Here is a 22,618-nt window from a genome sequence, read left to right as displayed (position 1 = left end):
AGGAAAACAGGGTCATCTCATGGAATTCCTTCTCTCTCTGTATGGAGCTTTTGCTAAGACTACTGGAAGAGTGGAAGACACCTGTGTCAATTGGATTGTATATTGCAGTATCAGTGTTGTCCCTATCAGCCTTACTATTTATTAAGGTTTTTACTAAGCCATACGGTATTTATACTTCTCGATGTCCAACTTCAAAACTCAAAAATTGCTGTCCTTATGGAAAAAAAAACCCAAAAACGTATCTAACCCCTGGCATCCTCAAACTGTTTCTGTAAAAATTGAAAATATTAATGTATTGCTGTTTTGATTTTTTGGTTGGTTGGTTGGTTGGTTGGTTTTTTAAGTATGTAAAGCAGACTTTAAATAAAAGAGACCTAAACAGAACCTTTGTATTCTATTTGTTGGCAGAACAGGAGTTGTCCACTATACTTTCTCCATTCAAGAATGTCTGATATGCCTTTTTTAAGTAAAATGTGGAGCCCTGTGCTAGACTAAATCATATGGACTTCAGTTAATTTAGTAAGTCCTGGACCTACTCATTTTCTACCTGCTCCAGCAAGAAGCTTGTTCAGCTTCTCAGTTGCCTGTAGGAGAAAGAGGGTGCACTGGATAATCAGTGTGCATGATGATTTTTTTGTGATCATGAGAGTTCTACTTAAAAATTCTGCAATGACATTATAAATTAGGATTGGATTTTTTTTTTCAGGAATTTGGATTTTTCAGGAAATGGATTTCAGCTTCTTGTATTTCTCTCTTGCTTTAGGTGGCTGAAGGCACACTCAGTTCTACCATCTCCTAAGAAGCAGTGAGTTAGGAATTTCTGTTCATAAACTAGATAACAGGAAAGAATGTGGCTAGGAAGCATGACTGTTTAGGAAAGCTTTGCTGGTAGAGTGTACAATTTGACTAATCCTGAGGCATGTTGATGTACTGTCATATTTGTGAAAAATGGTGTGTCATCTTTTGTTGTGTTGTTTCAAAATGGTCTTTTTCCTTACAGTATTCCTGAGAATCGACTTTAAAAGATGGGTTTTTTTGCTAAAAAGATTAGGAAGAATGATGAAGACAGTGCTTTTAAATTATGTCTCTGCCCCTAACTGTGAAGTTGTGATTGCAGTCCACAGCAATGACTCACTGTACAACTGTACAATGTACAACTGTACAACTGTAAACAATGAAATAATACAAAATTACAAGAATAAAATCTTTGAATATTCCTTTATTAGAAAATATAAGTAAAGTGAATCCAGAAACATTTGTTCGAGGCCCCTTGTAATCAGTTAATGCTTAATTTGGAGTTTCTTTGTGGGTTGTGTTTTCAGGGGTTTGATTTTGTTTTTTTCTTCTTTCAGTATTACTAAAATACTGTAGTACTAGGTAATGGAACACAGTAGAACTTCAGGATGCTTGTATATGAAGGGTTCTTTCACAGGTTTTGAAATTTGATTTTGGTTACAATGAGGTGCTTTTATTACTACCTAACTTCAGTTCTTATGCGTTTCATTTTATGTGAAAGTTGTGGTTCATAAGTTGTTTTTACAGGCTCTGAATACATCTGTTGTTTTGCTTATGTATCAGTGGTGGGAAAAAGATAGTGTATGAAACTGAATAGGAGTGCTGTTCAGGGAATAGAAAGCATTGTACTAATTTCCATTTATGTAAAACAATACATTTAAGGTTTCCAATGTTGAGAAACACATTAAGTGTAGTAGCTGAAGGTGTTTGTTATCATCAAATGAAGTATGTGCATATATTGCAGTAAAATGTATTTACAGTAAAATGTATTACTGCTTTTGGAAATCAGTGTACTCAGGATGCTAAAGGCGTGTCTGAAGTCTCTAAATGTTTGTGTTTGTTACATGGTGAATTATATAAGGGGGATTTTCTGTCTGGTAGTATTTTTGTCTTTTGTTTAAAATCAAATGCTAAAACCCTTAAAACGTGTCCAGATTGTCTAAGGTAGGTTTGCTTTACAAAATGTTGTAGTCTGCTACAGGAGAACAGAAGTATTTTGCTTAGGTATGTAACTTTTGCTACAGACTACTATATCTTTTATATTAGATTCTTATTACCTAAAAAACAAGTGTCTTTTTTTTGTCTTCATTTTGTGTCAAAATCTACATACTGTAACACTTACATCATGCAAATACTTTTCCTAAAACACCTATGCATCTTCTGTATTAGTACTACCACTAATAATAATAATGATAATGAAAAAGTCTTACAATCACAGTACAGTTGAGGCTGGATTTAAAGCTTCCTAAATCTGTGGGATCTGCTGCCTTAATTCAGGCACTGTCTGTCCAGAGGTTTCAAGAGTAACTTTGCATTTATTGCACATGCACAGACTATCCACATGATGTGTGGCACTGTAGATTCCGTGTCCAGAAATCTCAGAGAAATACTCAAATTCTGTTTAAACAGAACTCCTGAGGGAGGCAAAGAAGAGATTACACCTCAGGAAACCTGAACTCAGAGTAGCTGTGACTCTAGTGTATTCTGGTTCAATTCCTTTGAGGGATATTTCTTTCAAATAAAGGCCTTCAATGATATTTTTGAACATTCAAGTGCAGGTACACTTTAAGGGTAAAATTTATATAAGCATTTTATAATAGTAGAGTGTGATTTTTTTGCAAGATTGCAAAAGTGCAAAACATTCAGGATGTGTCCTAGTTTTGCAGACTGAGGTTGCAAATGCAATAGCAACAATGCTATCACTTTCCTAATACACGAAGCCTTGCAATTCCTAGACTGTCCCATAAAACAATAAAAAGCAAACAAACAAAACCACTCCAAATCAAACTAACAAAATTATAAATAAAAAGAAGCATCAATTCTCTCCTGTGTTCAGGACGACTTTTCTCCACTAACAAAATGAAATAGAAAGATCAAGAGACTGCTGAACTGGTTCATAGCACCTATGGATCAAGCCATCCAAAATTACCATCTTGGAGGATATGTATTCATCGATGCTTAATTTTTTCACTGTGATTTAAAATTATTTAGTTCAGTGTGTCTTTGAGCATGACTGTGTATGGGACATAATTTTTTTTTCTGCTTTCTAATTACTATTCTTTCTCCCTTAACTGTAGATTATTTTAATTCAGAGTCTAAAATATCAACTGTTGTAGAATACAACCTTTTGAATCTTAGAAATAATGCCTCTGGGAGAGATGTTTCACAGAGAAATATACCAGTGTGGGCTTTTTCTTGTCAGAGAGTTTCATATGTGTCAACATTTAAGATAATTACTGTAATTTAGGGATTACAGTAATTTCACGAATACAAGCCGCACCATTTTCACCAAAATTTTGGTGGAAACCCGGAAGTGCGGCTAGTACTCTAGGGCGGCTAATATATTAACAATATTCTAAAAGCTGCCAACACGGAAGTGAGAGCCCGCGGCAGCCCCAAGCCAAGCTGGAGCCTGGCCAACCCCCACAGAGGTGGGAAAGCCTGGCAGAGGCGGGTCCAGCGATGTGGGGGGCGGGTGGCAGAGCCCGGGTCAGCAGCGCAGGGGAGCCCAGCAGAACCGGGGCCAGCAACGTGGGGGAGCCTGGAGATGCGGGGGCCTGCAGTGCCGGCCAGGGCGAGCAAACATGGCGGCGGCGGTGCAGATGGGAGGGGGGGGCGAGCGAGCCTGGCGACAGCAGCGGCAGCACCACCTGGCTGACCCCGAGCAGCCCCGCCGAGCCGTAGCGCCGAGCTGGGCCACCCGGCCCCGTCGGCAACCATGAGTGGGCCAAGCCTGCCTGGTCCCGCCCCGAGCCAGTAAACCCCGCTATGCCGCGATCCTGTTACTAATTGGCAAATTTGTGAAAGTTGCACATGGATCCTCGCTACGAATGAAAGTGCGGCTAATATTCGGGGTGCAGCTTATTTATTGACAAAGACAGCAACGTTGTTGACACACTGGAAGTGCGGCTTATACTCCGTGCGGCTTGTATTAGTGAAATTACTGTACTTCATTTCTTGATCAGCTGCAGGACACGTAAGGGTTTCTGAAAACATTTGCACATATTGAATGCATTCCGCTTGCCTTTACCTTCACCATTTGCACATTAATTGCAGATGAATGTTTGTAGTACTAAGATTTGCATACTTACGAAAGCTGATTTGAAGTTTTGTTTCTTAGATTCAGCACAAATTATGTTTCTTTTTCTTTTGGACCTTCATGTTAAAGATAACCTCAGACATCATCTCTTCAACCCTAAACTCATTGGTGCAAGGTAGAAGCAAGTAAGAGAAAAGATTGTCTGAGAGGAGATTTAAACTGGGCAGTAGGGTGATAAACATAAGACTACAGGAAAGTGGTATCCTGAGGTTATCAGTGATTGATTTTGCATATTTGGAGTATGCTACTAGCATCTCTAAAAGGTATAAAGGCACAGCCAAGATCCTCTGATAAAACATACATGCTAGGAAGTAGGAGGTGAAGGCTCGCTGTTCCCTTATTCATTATTAGTGATCACTGGAGACCTCTATACTGTTGAGCTTCCTACCCATACAGTGCTTTCACTGAGAACTCACAATAGTAACATTTCTAGAGTAATTACAGCACTTTTTTTGTACACATTTGAGATATCTAGAAAACTGAATTTCTTTCGTATTCTAGGTGTGTACTGATATCTAGAATTTGTATGACATCCTATAACTTTTTATTTCAAAGTGAAAAATGCTGGAGGTCTTTTACCTACACTGCAATATTTTTGTCATGCTCTAATTCATCTCTCCTGTCTTCAAATTGTAAACCAAGATAATTTCTGATAGAATCAGTAATTGGTTGTGTGTTCAACTGAGAAGCAAACACAAGGGGTCATTATGCAGACATTGGATAACTTATGCAGATGCAGTGGTTATAAAAGCAAACAAAACAATGGAAATTTGTAAAGGATGGTAAAGAGAATAGTCTGTAAATGTGAAGAAATAGTTTTGAGTGAGGTCTCACAATGTCCTAGTTTAGGGCAAATTTAGGGAAAAATTCCTGGAGGAGTCCCCAGGAAAAAAAAAACAAACCCCCCAAGACTCCTCCCCCACCACCGGGTTCGGGAAGAATTTCCTCAGAGGAAAAAGTGGAAAAAAACCTGTTCATTAATCAAACAAAACACTCCCCAACGCAAGAGAAGAAAATTAACAACCCCGGATGACAAAAAAAAACTCTTTCACCGGTGTAAGAGGGTGACAAACTCAGAAAGTCTTTATTGCGGATGGTGTCAGTCTCCGGCACTGGGGATAACTGCAGATCTCAAATTGCAGAGTCCCGGTACCTTGGTGTTCCAGGTCCGGTCCAAACAGGTTCAGAAGGTATACAGAAAGGGAAAAAGGAAAGAACAAAAATAAACAGTCCAGGGAAAGAGATTGGACTGCCTAAACTAAAGTAACTAATTAGCAAAAGCCAGCAAAACTAAGGCTAGCAAGCGAAGCAAAGCAAGCAAAGCTAAGCAAAAGCAAAGCGAGCCAGCAAGCCAGTAAGCAGCCAGAGCCAGCCTGAGCCAGCAGAGCTAGCCTCCCAAGCACAGACGATGGGGGAGGGGAGCCAACTGAAAAGCAGACAAAACAAACCTTTGCTTAAACAGAACACACGATTGGACATACAAGCCACCATAATGTCACCCCAGGACACATAATTTATTTAATAGCCCTGTTATCTATGACCACCTTGATAAATGACACATACCAGAAACAAACACTTCTGAGCTGCTGAAAATAGGATTAAAGACCTAAAGAGATGTCTGGATGAAGACACTGGAAAATGGGCACTTAACTAAGAGCTAACTTAGTAATAATGACTACGACAAGATTTTATTTCTGTAATCAATGCTCAGTTACTTAAATTTACTCTCATAATGAAGGAAAGGGGAGAATACATGAGGCAGCAGATTCCAAAAAAAATTTAAGAACCTATTTAATTTTGAAAGACACTACTGCCTCAGAGCTCTTGATCCGCATTGTGGTTGAAAGGAAGGTTGGAAAATGTGTGAATGAAGAGCTAAAGACATCCTCTAAGCTGACATGCAGGTAAGACAACTGATTTTTCTGGCATGTGATAAATCTGTTCTTCACAATAGAGTTGTAAGTTTTGCTTCTGGTCTCTTTCTTCCCGAGTTCCTTTTAGCTGTTCCATTTAGCTGTTCTTTCCAGCTGATTTCTACAAGGAGGTTCTATATTTCATCAGCAGACTGGATGCTAGTCCAATTAGAGACCACAATTTGCTGTCTTACTAAAGTAATTTAGATACCAAAAGATGCAGTTATTTATGCATGTCGAGCTAAATGAAGTAGAGAAGGAAAAATGCTACTTGAAAAAGTAGCACCGTGTGCTCTCAGGATTTTTAAAATAAAAAAATCCTTCTTTTGTGCAAACAGATGCTTTCCCAAGCACATTAGGAAATGCTTTTTTTTGCCCCACAGTGGGGACAGAAAATATCTATTATCATTTGTCATCTCTCAATAGATTATTTTTTTCTTTTTCCATGTAACCATAGTGTTTTTATCACTCTTACTGCATTGTGATTTTGTGACTTCAAAGCTGAAATTGTGGCTGGTCTTCTAAAGCAAAGTATTTAGGAACACATTCAGCTGTGAGACTGAGTGGTGATTTTTTTGTTTTGCAGAGTCATGACTTTGATGATGAAACTAGGCAGCTAAATCAGGATCAATATTGTGTTATGGTATGCAGAGTGCCAGGGGTGTCCAGCTGAGACGCCAGCAAGGGCCCTGGTTGTATGAAAATGTAGACCGTCTAAGAGTGATTAGGCAGAGGAAGAGGTGAAGCCTTAGGTATCTGATTTTTCAGTTTTTCTGAACAGTTGGAAATATTTTTGAATTACTCAGAGAATTTTCCAAATTTTGTGTGGCGCAGAATGAAGGCATCAAAGTACAGAGCCCTGAAAGCTGAACCGCAATTCCTTTTCTGTTACCATCCCAGAAATATTGATTATTGCTGTTTTACCTTTTGTAACATGCTTTTTTGTATATTTAAGAATTTCTTTTAGCATTTTTGTTGTAATTCTGTTTACTTTTTCTTCTCTCACTTTAAATAACTCTTCTCCATTTTTCTGTATTACTTTTCTTCATCACAGTACTTGGTGTTTTCACTCAGGATGACTTATTATTTATTCAGTCATATCCAGTAAGAGATGCTTTATGCGGGCTTGAATGAAGAAATAGATGATGTATTATCCTGTAGGTACCGTTTTATGGGACCCACATTAGAGTAATTGAGGAAGGAAGAAAGAAAAAGTGAGAAAGGAAGAAAGAAAAAGTAAGGAAGAGTCTATGCTGTTGATGTTTGTAAACATTAATAGAAAAGGAAAAGGTATTAAAATTGAAACATTACTGACTTCTTAATGGCAGAAAAAGAAGTTATGTCCAGTTGTTTGCCTATCAGATTATTTTATGGAATCGAGTTTGTTTTTTTTAATAGATGTAAAGGGAAATATAGCACCAGCATAAATAATAAAAGAGAACTTCTGTCATGCTAGGCTAAATAATGTAAAATAACATTACAGTAGTTAGTAAAACTACTTTTGGCAGTATTATTGACAATTTGTTTTTCAGTGATATTCTGGCACACATATTTCATCATGGATATGTCTGTTTTGTATTAAATTTTCATCTCCAAAATGATCTATTTATATGTGTGAATTATCAGACTTTATCACACTTTAAGTCTTTGATTTTCTTGTCTTGAGCAATTGCACAAATAATCTTTTATGTTTTAAAAATACCTTCATTTATAGATGGCAATGAAAGTAGCAAAGTTTTGTTTTAAACTGTTTTATTTCCAATGCAACAATGACTGTATCTATCTCTGAGGGTTTAATATGTCTATGACAAAAGCAGATTAATAAGTAAAACAAACTGCATATTATTTAAATTTTGAATATTTTCAAGCTGTAAAAATCATCACTTGCAATATATAAAAAAGCTAAATTGCTTCCTAATTGTGAAGGGAACTTTTTCCCCCAGTGAAAGTCGCTGTTCATGATCTTTGGATTTGATCAGAGATAAAAGAATATTACAAATTGAAACTAGCGCTTAGGGAACAACAAGTATTATTGCAAAATATGGCCAAGTTTTTAAGAACAAAGGCAAACAAAAGCAATATGCAACCAAATGGAGTCTGTGCAGGTGTTGCTCTTTCTTTTAGTACATTTAGCTGGTGCAATGCTTTGTTGAACTGGGTTTTGTATTTTATCTGTTTTGCCCTCTTCTCCCATGAAGTTTATATAAACAGATCTTGATACTAGTTTAGTGAATTTCTGCATATTTGCGAATATGAGTGACCACAGTGTACAGGTATGTTGCACAGTGAGTGTGTAATAGAAGCTCTCTGATGGTTTGGACTTATCATGGCATGCATGGATGTCATTGTCTAGGCAGGTTTTGCCCTGATCTAACTGAGTGAGATCTGAGGAGAAACACTCCTGACCTATGACAAACTGAGTCTTCAGTAGTAAGCAAGGAGATAAAAGAAAAAGGAAATGCTTTATGTTCTTTCAATATAAAAGAATATCAATAGAATGAGTTAGTATATTGCAACAGATGATCCTCCATGGCTAATTGTTTGACAATCCATTTTTGGTCATTTATCATCTTACTATATACTTGTTGCTATATGTTTTGTCTGAGCAGACCTCTACATGATAAAAGCTTGTAAGCTCTATCTTCCCATCTTCTGATATTATCAGACATAATTCATAAACCCAGAAGACATCATACTGGCAGGAAAGATAATATCAAGCTGAAAAACCTTTCTGTTTCTTTTTTGTTTTTTCTCCTCTTCCTCTGCAGGAGTGAGAAAATCGGTGCTGATAGGTGCTCTTCCATCTAAGGAGCACTTAGAAGATTACAGCACAGTAAGCTGACAGTTGTTTGCATGATCTAAAAGAATTCTCTCTTTCACAGACATACCATAGCTATTAACCAGTGCCAGAATACAGAACTTTTGTGAGGTACTGATTCACAGATATAGATAATTCTATTAAAAACTCATGAACTGGAAAGCAGTGCTCTTTTAGCACCTGATTAACACCGCCATCTGAAAACATCACAGCCTTTGTCAAAAGTGACCTAGAGTAAACACAGTAGCAAAACTAGTTTGAGATAATAGTTCTTTAGTTTTAATTTAAATACCATATAGATGGTACTTGTAATCCTGAGCACCACTGCATAACACAATTTTCTGTCCGTGTGTGCTATGTCTTAGAATTTGTAACCACAGACAAGTTATTATCTTTATAATTTTGAACTTATTTTGGCTGTAGAATTAAGGGCAAATAATACTAGCAGTAGAGTTATCAAGACAGCTGCCTCTTTGAAGCTTTGTTCATAGAATCGTTTGGATTGGAAGGAACCATAAAATCATGTAGTACAACCCCCCTGCAATGGACAGGAGCACCCTCTACTAGACCAAGTTTCTTAAAGTCCTATCCAACCTTGAACACTTTCAGGGACAGACCATCCACAACTTCTCTGGGCAGCGTGTTCCAGTGCCTCACCACTCTCATAGTGAGGAATTTCTTTCTGTATCTGATCTAAACCTAACTTCTTTCAGTATAAAGACATTAACCCTTGTCCTATTCCTACATGCCTCTTCATTGCTCCTCAGCACCAGGCAGTAAATAATACATAAAGAGGTCTTTTACATGGTTTTCTTGTTTAGCAGAATTATTCTTGATTTAGATGAGTATGAGTCCGGTTTAGAGTTGTTTAATGTAAATGGGTGTCCAGGGTAGGTAGAATTATCCTACACAGTTCCTGTAATATAGCAGTTTAAAATAAAAAATCCCACTTTTACTGTTTAAGCAAATGAGTTGTGGTACTTTTGGAGGAAGGGAGAACAATAAATTAAACCTGGCAGATTACGAAGCTGAGTTGTGGGTGGTGGGTGCAGCATCAACCACACAGATGGACACACTGATGATTAGAGTTAAGTACTGTACAATAAAAGCTGAAACAGGGGTTGGGGAACAGGGAAGTATCACTCACTCTAAAGCTGTGCTAAAGAGCAAAGAAAATTTATTAAAATGGATGGCTGCAAAATTTTGTACCACAAAGGGACTCTGAAGCAACCCTGAATAACTTACGCAGTTAAGGGATATTCAGATCCCTGAATATGAATACTTTGAATGTATTCTTTGTAAAAGTGTCTTATTATTCCTCACAGGTGTAATGAGGAACTCAGAATTGTTAAATACAATCTGGAGAGACATACAGCTCCTTATGTCCCTCCTTAAGTTTTTCAGTTTTGGTTCAAAGAATGTTTCTTTAGTTACCTTCTTACTATTCAGAAATTGATCAATAACTGATATTTTCTACCTGTAATCCTACCAAAAGAGTTGAGTATAGAGAAGATAAATTTAAGTCATTGATAGAGCAGACATACATTGATAATATTAAAGGAAGAAAATAGAAATCCTTCTTTCGGATATTGATTACTGTGATGCTTGTAAATGGATTTTTCTTCCTCCTTTTCTGTCTTTATTTTTAAGCAGACACTGTTACTGATCCTGCATGAGGGAAGAAAACTGTGGACAGCAGGGGTGCAACCTGAACTTGCCAAACAATGAGAAAGATAAATTGCATGAGAATCACTCTGCAGGGTTCTGAATCTGATGAGCGGAATATCATTTTATTCTTATAGTGGTGAAAGAACATTTTTGTGGCAGCCAGTGTTTTGACCCAATAGGAGAAGTAGCTATTTTCTAGTGAAAATTATTCTGTAATTATGTTCACCATAAAATAGTGAGTGTTGCAGGAGTAGACATCCTCATAGTAATATCAGTCAAAATACTGTTACTATTTGTCTACTTTGGGTTGTAGAAGTGATTATTATTTATTTGACTGTTTCATTTGTTTTAATTTGTTTGGGGTTTTTTGTGTTTAAATTATTTTTATTCACTCAGTTTTTATAAATCAGAAGCATTAAGGTGCTCTCTAATGAAAACTGTGCCTTTAATTGGACTATCAAATGTAGGTTAGAGAAAGCATCATATTATGCAAAATAGATTCTGAATTAATAACTTTGAATTCTCTCAGTAGTAGATATATAATCATTGAAAAATTTAAACCATTACCTTACTTGGAGTTTTGCAATTGCTAAACATGTTGATACATAAAACCCCCATTTAAGTGATGATAATCAAATGAAATTATTGTGCTTTTCTTACTGTTAGGGAATTTTGGATTCCTGTCAGAAAACTACTAAGAATTTAAGATCTGACATAATACCCCGCTTATTAGATTTAGTTCTTAAAATTATGTCTATTGACTGAAGAGAAATATTTGCTGTCTTAAAAAAAAAGGTTTCTGCTTTATTAAATAATGTGTAAGAGAAAAAAGAAATTACTCTTACTTCTGTATAATCTGTTTTAGAAAATGTTGAAAAATGTCTGCTTTCCTTTGGAACACAAATTGATGTCTTTTTCCAATAGAATGAATACATATTGAATATATTTATATTCAAAGAGGTAAAGTATAAACTGGGTAAACACAAAATCTATATAATGTTCAGTCTTTGCAAAGTAGAAAATGATTGGTTTAAAATGTGTTTAGTAATTCTTTTGGCTTTATGAAATTATAACAGTTCTGAGAAAAAATAATAAATATCTCTAGGAAATTATTAAAATTGCATTATGACAAGGCCAAGCACTTAGATTAGCGTAGAAAGTGGTTATGAAAGACATTTGCATATCTTGGTGATCAAAGGTGAAGTCTAAGTTCATAAGTTAATATACACTATTAAAAATCTTTTTAAAATAATGCATAATTGCTTTACAAAAGTGGGATGTATGTGTATGAATCTCAATTTCTTTTGTAATATTGAGTACAGTAATTTTACTATTATAAGCCACACCTCATGGTAAGCTGCACGTCTGGGTGTCAGCAACGTTTAGGTCTTCGTCTATATATAAGCCGCACCTGATTATAAGCTGCACTTTCGTTTGCAGCAAGGACCTGTGTGTAACAAAGTAACGAATTAGTAAGGGAATTATGTGGTTTGGGTTTACTGGCTCGGCTCAGGGCTGGGCAGGCTCAGCACTGCGGCTCGATGGGGTCACTTGGAGCCAGCCAGGCGGCGCTGCCGCGGCTACCACGGCTACTCGGCAAACGAGCCCGGTGCTGCCCCGACCGCTCGGTGGCACAGAGGCGGCTGGCACTGCCCTAGCTGCTCAGCGGCAAAGAGACACGCACCGCTACCAAGACCGCTCGGCACAGAGATGGCCCGCGCTGCCGCCGCCGCTGCTCGGCAGAGCTGCCCGGCACTGCCATGACCACCAGGCTCGCTCGCCCCGGCCCAGCGCTGCCCTGCGGTGCTGGTAGGAGTCCGCTCCCCTCGCCACGTAATAGAGTAACCAATTTCTAACAATTGCGCGATTGCAGCTTTTACTGGCAGGTGCTCAATTCCCAAACTCGGCTCGGCCCATGGCTCGCAGTTCCAGGTTGGGAAATTTCAGAACTTTGTTTGTATATTGGCCACTCCGAAATATAAGCCACACTTTCGGGTTGTGACCAAAATTTTAGTCAAAAGGGTGTGGCTTATATTCGTGAAATTACTGGGTATATATTATATCAGCTAAAATGTTGATTAAATTTTTGAGGCTTCAATTCTGGAATGACTTAAAATTGTGAGGATCTCGTGTAGTCACTGAAGCTATTAAAACTTTATTTCTATCAGTTTATGTTGTGAAAAATTTAACTTGATTATTACTGAGCTATGTCATGGAATGTTTAACAACACTTAAGTAACTTTTGTAAGTTAGGAGATCCTTAGTTTCTTACCATTTGTTGAATGAGTAAAAGTGCATATATCCACTGAGAAGAAAGAAGTCATGCTTAGGTCAGTTCTTATAAAAAGTACAAGAAGTCCTCTAAAAATTTGAATTAGGAAAAACAGTAGGTGAGTTGATAAGCTTAAAAATTATGAAGTCAATGGTAATTTTGTATGATTTCTAATATGTGAAAACAATATATAGTAAAGAGAGCATCTTTATCATTTATATTATTATACTTTTTCATACAATTTCAAAATAATTGAAAGACCTTTTTCTCTAACCTTACTGTTCTCCAACCTCTACATTGGAGGCCAAAATAACTATGCTAAAGAGCCAAATTAGACATGCTGTGATAGGTGGATCATTCTGCTGTGTGTAAACAAACACCTGCTTCATCAAAGGCTTCCTTCCAGCTTATGCTTAACTTATGAAACTATCATGATCTTTGCTCTCTGGACCACTTCATTCAAGTAGTTTTTACATGGCACAAAGGCCCTGTAGGCAGAATACGGAAAAGTATAAAATTATTTGTTGCCAAATGGACACAACATTTATCTGGGACTAATTTGCTGTTCGACTGTACTGATGATGCTTTCCACCTCTTTCCAGATACTCAGTGGGTCTTTGCTGGCCAGAGAGTTCCAAGTATAACATGTTGACTTCCATGGCTCATTGAAATGGATTGATCCTCAATGTTGTTTAAAATTCTGTCTCTGTTTTTACTTTTATGATTTTATAACTTTCCATGTTTGTCGCTTGTTTTCCCTCCACTCCTGACTGACCTTGTTCAACAATCTTTGTTCTGTCTGCAGTTTTACCTTTCTTACGTTACATGGTTCTACACTACCTAGTTTCTGATAGTTCTTCCTCACAATTTAGTGGTTTCCTCAGTAGTGTGTGCCAAGGTTATTCATCCATTTCCTATTAAAACCTCAATCATTAGGAGGAAGGCTAGGTACTTAGCTGTGAGTTAACTGGGATATATATTCCATTCTTCCCTATTCTCATGGTCTGAACTGCAGATGTTTGTGGGGTGATGGAATGTGTTTTGCTACTTCATTGACCAGCATACCTAGATTTCCTAGAGACAGTGAGAATATGGTTTATGCTTAACTCTTACCTTTAGTGGATGAGTCTAAAGTTTTGACAGAGTCTGTAGCTCAGGACTTCCAATTGGGGTTTGTAGAGTAGGTAGGAGTAAAAGGCAAAACATTCACAGAAGTCATACAGCAAATGAAAGTGTGGGGTAAAAGTGGTAAATACTAATTTGTTTAGTAGTCTTATTATCTAGATATTGTTTATGCAAATGTGCTTCACTTGTTTATCTTGAAGTACAGTAATTTCACGAATACAAGCCGCAGCAATTTGACAAAAATTTTGGTGGAAACCCGGAAGTGCGGCTAATAGTCAGGTGCGGCTAATATATTAATAATTTTCTGACATTTACAACCCCAGACGTGCCAGCCAGAGTGCCGAACCAAGCACCGGCCAGTAAAAGCCGGCATTTCGCAATTGTTACAGTGTTACCGTGTTGCTCTGGCTCCCTGCAGGCAGCACGGGGGGGGCGGGGAGAGAGGCGGGAGAGCTCTCTTCTTCCCTCCTCTGCCGCAGCCCAGGGGAGGTGGGGGGGGGGGCGCCGCCATTGCCGCGGCCCGGGGAGGAGAGGTGGGGGGGGGGGGGGGGGCGGGGGGGTGCCGCCATTGCCGCGGCCCGGGGAGCCGACGGGGGGGGGGCGCCGCCATTGCCGCGGCTTGGGGAGGACGTGGGGGGGCCGCGCCGCCATTGCCGCGGCTCGGGGAGGACGGGGGGGGGGCGCCGCCATTGCCGCAGCTCGGGGAGGACGGGGGGGGGCACCACCATTGCCGCGGCTCGGGGGGGCCGCGCCGCCATTGCCGCGGCCCGGGGAGCCGACGTGGGGGGGGCGCCGCCATTGCCGCGGCTCCGGGAGCCGATGGGAGCCCTGCGCGGCCATTGCCGCGGCCCGGGGAGGGGGGGGGAAGTGCGCACCGCCATTGCCGCGTCTCGGGGGGGGGGCGGGAAGTGCGCGCCACCATTGCCGCGGCTCGGGGAGGAGGCGGGGTGCTTTGTCCGCGCCCACCGCCGGTGCCGTAGGAGTGGGGGAAACTCCGTCCCTGCCTGCCACCGTGGGGCAGCGCCGACCCGGGGTGACCGAGCCCAGGGGCAGCGGCGGCCGGCCCCGAGCGGCAGCACCGGGCTGTGCCACCTGGCCCCGTCAGCGGCCCCTAGCGGGCCGAGCCTGCACAGCCTTAACTCAACCAGTAAACCCCGCCCTCCCGTGGTTCTGTTACTAATTGCACGCGGGTCCTCGCTGCGAATGACAGAGCGGCTTATATTCGGGTGCGGCTTATCTATGGACAAAAACCGAAATATTTGCCAACACCCAGAGATGCGGCTTATACTCAGTGCGACTTGTATTCGTGAATTTACTGTAATTTTATCAGTCTGCTAATTTAAACAGATATTGTGATAGAGTTATTACAGATGTTAAGGGTGTTAAGGGTCAGCTTGCATCTCTGTCTCTAGAAAAAACTGAGTGCACGGTTTCTGTGACAGAAAATGAGGTCTTGTTATATACAGGATTGCTTTCCACATCTCTGGCATTTGCTAAGCAAAATCTGCTTCCGCTATATGTATGTATCAATTTCTGGTTAAATATATAGGAAATGCATGGAACTATGTCAGATCTGTAGTAAGCATAATCCATAAATAATGTTGGACAGGCAGTTCCACCTGAATTTGTCTCAGTAAACTTGTAGATGACACTAAGCTGTATGGTGCCGTTGACACTCCTGAAGGGCAGGGTGCCATCCAGAAGGTCCTGGACAAGCTCCAGAAGTGGGCACATGGGAATCTCATGAGGTTTAACAAGACCAAGTGTGAGCTACTGCACCTGGGTCAGGGGAAACCCTGACATCAGCACAGGCTGGGGGATGGACAGTTCGAGAGCAGCCCTGCCCAGAAGCACTTGGGAGTGCTGGGCATGGGCTGGCAGTGTGTACTCTCAGCCCAGAAATCCAGCTATATCCTGGGCTGCATCCAAAGCAGCATAGCCACTAGTTGAGGGAGGTGATTCTCCCCCTCCACTCCATTCTTGTTAGATCCCACATGGAGTGGTGCATCCAGCTGTGGGGCCTCCGATGTAAGAAGGATGTGGATGGGATGGAGCAGATTCAGAGAAGGGCTACAAAGATACTCAGAAGGCTGGAGCACCTCTCCAACAGAGACAGGCTGAGAGAGATGGGGATTGTTCAGACCGGAGAAGAGAAGGCTCTGGGGAGACCTTGTAGTACCCCCTAAAGGGAGCCTGCAAGAGATCACATCTGGAGAGGGACTTTTTGCAATGGCATTTAGGGATGGGACTGAAAAATAGTAGGTTTCGATTAGATAATAGCAAAGAATTAATCACTGTGAGAGTAATGAGGCACTGGAACAGGTTGTCCAGAGCAGTTGTGGATGCCCCATCCCTGGCAGTGTTCAAGGCCAGGCTGGATGGAGCTCTGAGCAACCTTGTGTAGGGTAAGATGTCCCTGCCGATAGCAGGGGCATTGGAATGAAATGATCTTTAAGTTCCTTCAAACCTAAAACATTCTATGATCCTATGATTTCTGTGTTGGGGTGCAGTCTTTGTTTTTCTGTCTTATTAAAATGGTACACTTTCTAACTCATTCCGTCTACACTAAGATTGATTATCAATAAATACAAATGTCTTAGCAACAATTTTAATTTTTAAGTTGCTAAGATATATTTTATTTGGATTCTCACATCAATCTTACTAAATTTTCTTCTATTTATCTCAGTATAATTCAGCTGTTATTAGTTTATTCAGATGTTTTTTTCTTCTATTTGTTAAAAATAGTGCAAAGTAAATAAACAAGTGAAAACAATATACTCAAAAAGACCGGTAGTAATGAATTAAGAGGTTTTTGACATTTGAAAGGAAGATCTTAGTAGTAAATTGGCAACTATGGTTTTCTTCTAAGTGAAAAGGCAACTTTGAAGGAAATTCAGGCAACTCTAAAGAAAACAATTTAGATTTTATGATACAAGTGTTTTTTCTGATTATGTTAATCTGACACAGCCTGATTGTGTCCCCCAAAGGCCATGGCAAAACATAATCAGGCAGACTGTCTAAATTGGAATAACTCTAAAATCTCCTAAGGATGCAGAGTAGTTATCAGAGAAGAGTTACATGACTTATTTCAAAGATTAGTTTTTAGTAACTCAGACTTTTTTCCACCAGTTTGTATTTGGAAAAAATGTGTTTGAAGATGATCAAATCTAGCTATAAAAGACCATTTTTCAATTGAATTGGGCACTCATGCATTTTATAGATATCATTAAATAAGTCATGTTGCCAAAGAGTTGCTCGAAGCTAAATTTTAAATGGATTACATTAAGTATTCTCAAAGTATTTGCAGGCACAATCACTGTGTATACAGGAAGGTAAGTTTATGTATGCAAACAGGTACATAGGCTAGAGTAATTGGACAGATTGGTTAATTATGTTTCTAGGCAGGCATGCACAGTTTGGTATATGCAAATTAATGCAATCAGAAACATTGCTGGTAAATTAAGCCCATATATTTAATTTTACCCTTTAGGTGTCAACAATATCAGATAAGGCAGAGCTTGCATTGAGTAATAGTTACTTTATTACAAGACAGGTACCAAAGCCTTTTCAGGAAATTTTTGGTGGAAGAGGTTGACTTTCTCATGACATCATATTTAATGTGACAACATACTAACAAGTGCAAGAACATTTATAGTGATTGCAGTAGAATTGCAAAATTAAATGACAAAATTTAATTAGCTGCAAGTTGCAGTAATCTAGGTCCTCTTGCATATTGAGTTAAATACAAGGAAGAAACAAGTGATTTATTAAAATGAAATAACTACTTTGTTTGCTATTTTTTCATGGCTTAACATTTTAAAATGTACAGTAATTTCACAATTATAAGCTACACTGAGTATTAGCCGCGCTTCCGGGTGCCAACGACTTTTCATTCTTTGTCCGTACATAAGCCACACCTGATTATAAGCTGCATGTTACAATACAGTGTGATAAAAGGTATCTATTCTATCATCATCTGTTGAGGGTGGGGGCAGTGATCCTTGTCTCAACGGCAGAAACTCTGCTAATGGGCCATCCACTGAAACCAGGCGGGGCATTGTTCTTTATCTTTTCACAACCCATTCTTCCTACAGCAAGTCATTTTCTGCTAATGGCCCATTGAGTCCCACTATGTGACTGATAAAATTACTGCATCCCATTGGAAGTTGCTTCAGCCAGGGAGAAGAACCCAACATTTCTTACCAAGATAAAAACAGAGGTTTTGGGACACTAAGGGAGCTCCTTTCTCCACTGGGCTCCAGAGGAAAACCAAATTTCTCCACATCAGCGCTGGACTTCTGGAGGGAAACTGCACCTTCTACAGGAGCACTGCTTCAACTAAACCACATCTGTCACTGCAGGAGGATGCAGCCACCACTTAATGGGACTGCTGCCAACACCCTGCCTGATGGGGTGTCAGGTTGTACTCTGACTTTGTCAGGGTTTGGAGTTTGTTTCTTTGTAGTACTGTATTTCTATTTTAATTTCCCTAGTAAAGAACTGTTATTCCTAATTCCCATATCTTTGCCTGAGAGCGCCTTGATTTCAAAATTATAATAATTTTGGAGGAGGGGGTTTACATTCTTCATTTCAAAGAGAAGTTCCTGCCTTTCTCAGCAGACACCTGTCCTCCAAACTAAAACAGGAACTTTTTGTTCTTTGTCCCTATATAAACCGCACCTGATTATGAGCCGCACTCTGGGTTTGGACCAAAATTTTAGTCAAAATGGTGCAGCTTATAATCATGAAATTATTGTAAATATCTATTGCTTTATCTACATAGCTCACATAAGTAATGATTAATTATATATATATTACAGTTTTGTGCCTGTTTCAGGATATTGTTGACATACACCAATGATCATATCTCAAGGTAATTTTTGTCATCATGGTAGTTTCTCAGTTATTTCCAGTAGTTTCTCAGTTATTCCCATGTCAAAAGTTTGTATGTATGATAGTTGCCTAACTGCAAAAACATAGCTCCAACACCTGGTTACAAACAAATCAACAGAAAGAAATCTGATGCAGTTAAATAATGGTGAAAGGAAAATTTGAATACATAAGTAAAATGCATTTTTCAGGTATTTTTGAAGTGCACATACCTACTATAACTAGTGCTAAAAATATTTTTAATTGACTTTTCATATTTGCCTGTCAGTGACTGACAGTCAAAAAAAGCTGTTCAGCAGCTTTGATAATGCAGTCCACTTTCAGCATCATTGTACTAAAGCTTCTGAATAGATATCCATACAGACCATTCCCATGACCAGGCCTCTGGATTGGTACCTTCAAAGTATCTTTTTTTAATAATTTCTTCATCCTTGTGCCTTTCATTACAATTTTCGAAAAATACAGATCTATGTGGGTTTTTTTGCAAAAATATTGTTATATAGAAGAAAATTTTGGTAACAGTTTCTACTCCAAGTCCCCCTGTATGTCTCACAAATTCTGCTTCCAGTCTGGTTTTTGCTGATGATGATGAGCTTCTCTCTGTTGATGTCTGGAACTTCTGCAATTGATTTGTACAACATTTTAAAGTTACTGTATTTCTAATAATCAGAAATTGCATCAAGTTGATAGTTGGGATGCTGGTCCTGTCAGTAGCCTCAGGCTACTGGGGCACTTCTGGATAATGGTAAACTATAAAAGTAACAAGAAGTTAGAGAAAGATGCAGTCATCTATACAATCTAATGATGCTGGAAGTCATGTGAATGATTGGAAAACTTTGTCAAGTGAAAGGAGCAGCAATAGTCCGATTATCTATTGTACATAAGCAAAGATACAGTTCAGCTTTTCTTTACTCTAATAGAAATTAGATGATTTTTACTTTGTCTTCAAATTATGCAACTCATCAGAAAGGGTTGTTACTTGTTAATTAAGGTGGTATATTTGAGTTGTTTCCTTTTTAGTTCTTCCTGGTGAACATACAAACTTCCTTCATTGATATTTTATTGCTCATTATGCTACATATAACTAAAGCTATTTCTGGATTTTTCAATAGTAACTGACAGCTTCTGTGTACAGCATCTGATTCCTGTTTAAACTGTAAAAAAATATATGCAGTTCAAAATTTCATTACACAGCATAACCTGAATGTAAACTTCTGTGATTCCTGTGGGGGTTTTTTGTTGTTTTTTTTTCTTGTCTAAAAGACCATGTTTACAGCAAAATTATTCACAGCATGTAAACATTAGCATGGCTTGGAAATGGACTTTTATTTTTTGTCATCACCTGTTTACTGTTAGGTGAATGTTTTTAGCCTTTTACTCTGCTCATAAAACCAGAAGATGAGGAGTTTGTTTTCTCATATTTATTTTTCTTTCTCCAGACAAGTTCTTCTCAAACAGTGATTCATTACTAGCAAAAATAGTTCTTGATTATCTGTAGGTGAAAGAGTTGAAAGTGTTCTGAGAGAGTTCTGCTCCATTAAAGAATACTTGATTTGATATTTTATAAGTTGGAACAATTTGTGTGACCTGATAAGTCATCACTGTATTCTAAGTATAGTCAATTTTAGGTTCCTCATTAGGATCCCAAGAATCAAAAACCCAGTATAAAAATAATGCATTATTGTTTACTTTTTATTTATATGCAAGAAGTAACTTCTTTATATATTTTTAGGTCTTAATGGAGCTGTTTCAGGTTACAGTGGCTGCTAAATGCTTTCATAGTTGAAAAAAAAATTGGAAAATTAATGAATAAGAATTAATTGAAAGATACAGAGAAAAAAAGTATGTCTGTCTCAAGATGCCATATACCACAAACTGAAAACTATAAAAGTATTTTTGAGAAGCATCAGTAATGTATTTTAGACTTTCAGTCTTTTTCTAAATTGAAATAATCCATCTAGCTCTACATATGTTTATATGAGGATACACATTTATGCTTGTGTAGATTGATTCTGTGCTCCAGTGGATTTGCATGGGTTTTTTATCTTTAAACTTTATATTGAGTGTTGACTGAATTTTGCAAATTTGTAAACAGTGAAAGATAGTATTCAGAGTGGGCAAACAGTAGGACCACCTCCTTGTTTCTGCAGAAATATTTATGATGCAGTTCTCTAAAACCTTAGTGTTGCCTCATAAAATATCAGTGGTGGTACAACAGTTCTATTCATATTGTTTAATTACAAAAAGAGTAAGTGCCATGTAATTCCAACGTTATTTTACTATAAGTGTAACAATGCCCAAAGCATCATCTTAATCATCTTCTTCTACTCATATGTTTTAGAAAGTGGAATAATATGCAGGCATCAAGTATCACTACAGTGAGTAAAGTGCAAGGGTAAAGACGTTTATGCCAAAGACATTGGCAGCCGTTTACGTTGCAGAAAACTTTATGGGTCAAATTTTGTATGGCTTACTGTTTGTAAAGGCTCATTAAAATACCCTGAACGTGTTCTATTTTCACTACTGCTTATCAGAATTACATACTTTTTGTTTACTTACAGTATGAAAGAGGCTGGTTTAGGCCATAAACAGTGGAGGGGTGGTCCCATTTCATCAAACTGCAAGCAGTGTCCAGTAGTTTATACCAATCCTGTTTGTGGATCAGATGGTCACACATATTCTTCTCAGGTAAGAATTGAATAAAGAACTAAATTAATCTTTTATGGTTCCAGTCAACTCCAGCTCTTGCAAAATAAAATAATGTATTGTAACACAAACCAATATTTATTTGTTTTGGCTAAAATATGTATTGCAGAATACAACATACAACAATTCTAGTGTTTTGCATGATGTAAAAGCAAAATGGTAGCAAACCCTAAACAGCATAAGCCAGTAATACCCAGAACAGCAGAGTGTAAGGGTGCTCCACAATGTAACCAAGCACATGGAGTCTCTGCAGTGTGACAAGACACCATGGCAGGGTTTTGAGTAAGCAAGAAAGTATTGGGTGTCCCGAGATGGGGGTAGAATAGACATTTTGAGTCAGATTTTCCAGTTGAACATTGGAGGTATGCTTCAAGTTCCAGACACTTAAACATAGATGTAACATACCTGGAAAAAAATTGAATAATATAAGCAATTGTTGCATATCTTTCTTTGCAACAGCATTTTGTGAGTTTTAAGATCATAATAAAAATCTTCCTTTTCTAGTCCTTAACCCTCCTGTCTTTTCTCTCATACATATTTGGAGATAAAATAATAATTTTAAAATGTTGCTTTCAGTTTACCCAGTCTTGTTTGGATTAAATATTTTGTGCTGCTCCTGCTGAGGTCCAAAAATCCTGGGACTGCATTAGTACAGTGCAAAGGTGAAATTGTGAGATGAGGGGCTTCATAATGCTGAAAACAGATTAATTTGTTTAGCATCCTTCATTAAAACTTTGAGGATAAGAATACTCAGGCAATACTAACAACTGAGTCTTCTTTAATGGAAAAATGTGTGGGCTCTTGATAAACCCATTTTTCTCCAAAACAACATATAATTCAGTAGCATGAAAAGAACCTACTGTATTCTGTCTTACTGACACTGTGTCCTTACACTAACAAATTATTTCATTAGTAGATAATATCCAGTGCTTGAAGAGAAGTATAATAATAGGTTAAGTTGATGGAGATGAAAAAGCTCTCTGTTTGTTATTTATGAAGAAAAAACCCATACTGCATTTTAAACAAAATATTTTAAGGATATTTCCCAGTATCTAAAGATTTTTAGAGTTTCCATATTTTTTTTTAATGTAATCACAAATTAATCACATCTG

General features: G+C 38.4%; 1 protein-coding gene across 4 annotated transcripts in view; it reads left to right on the top strand.

Moving 5' to 3' along the window:
* SPOCK3 (SPARC (osteonectin), cwcv and kazal like domains proteoglycan 3) overlaps positions 1–22,618 on the top strand; it is a 188,933-nt gene that overhangs the window by 96,039 nt on the left and 70,276 nt on the right. For all 4 annotated transcript variants that reach the window (XM_033059613.1, XM_033059612.1, XM_033059615.1 and 1 more), the window contains one exon: positions 21,362–21,488. In XM_033059613.1, the coding sequence (XP_032915504.1) occupies positions 21,362–21,488 (127 nt within the window). The remainder of the gene's footprint in view (positions 1–21,361; positions 21,489–22,618) is intronic.

The sequence above is a fragment of the Catharus ustulatus genome, chromosome 5 (assembly GCF_009819885.2).
Source record: "Catharus ustulatus isolate bCatUst1 chromosome 5, bCatUst1.pri.v2, whole genome shotgun sequence".
In the NCBI taxonomy this organism is placed as follows: domain Eukaryota; kingdom Metazoa; phylum Chordata; class Aves; order Passeriformes; family Turdidae; genus Catharus; species Catharus ustulatus.
Note: the sequence above shows the minus strand (reverse complement) of the source record. Positions and strands in the feature narration are given on the sequence as shown.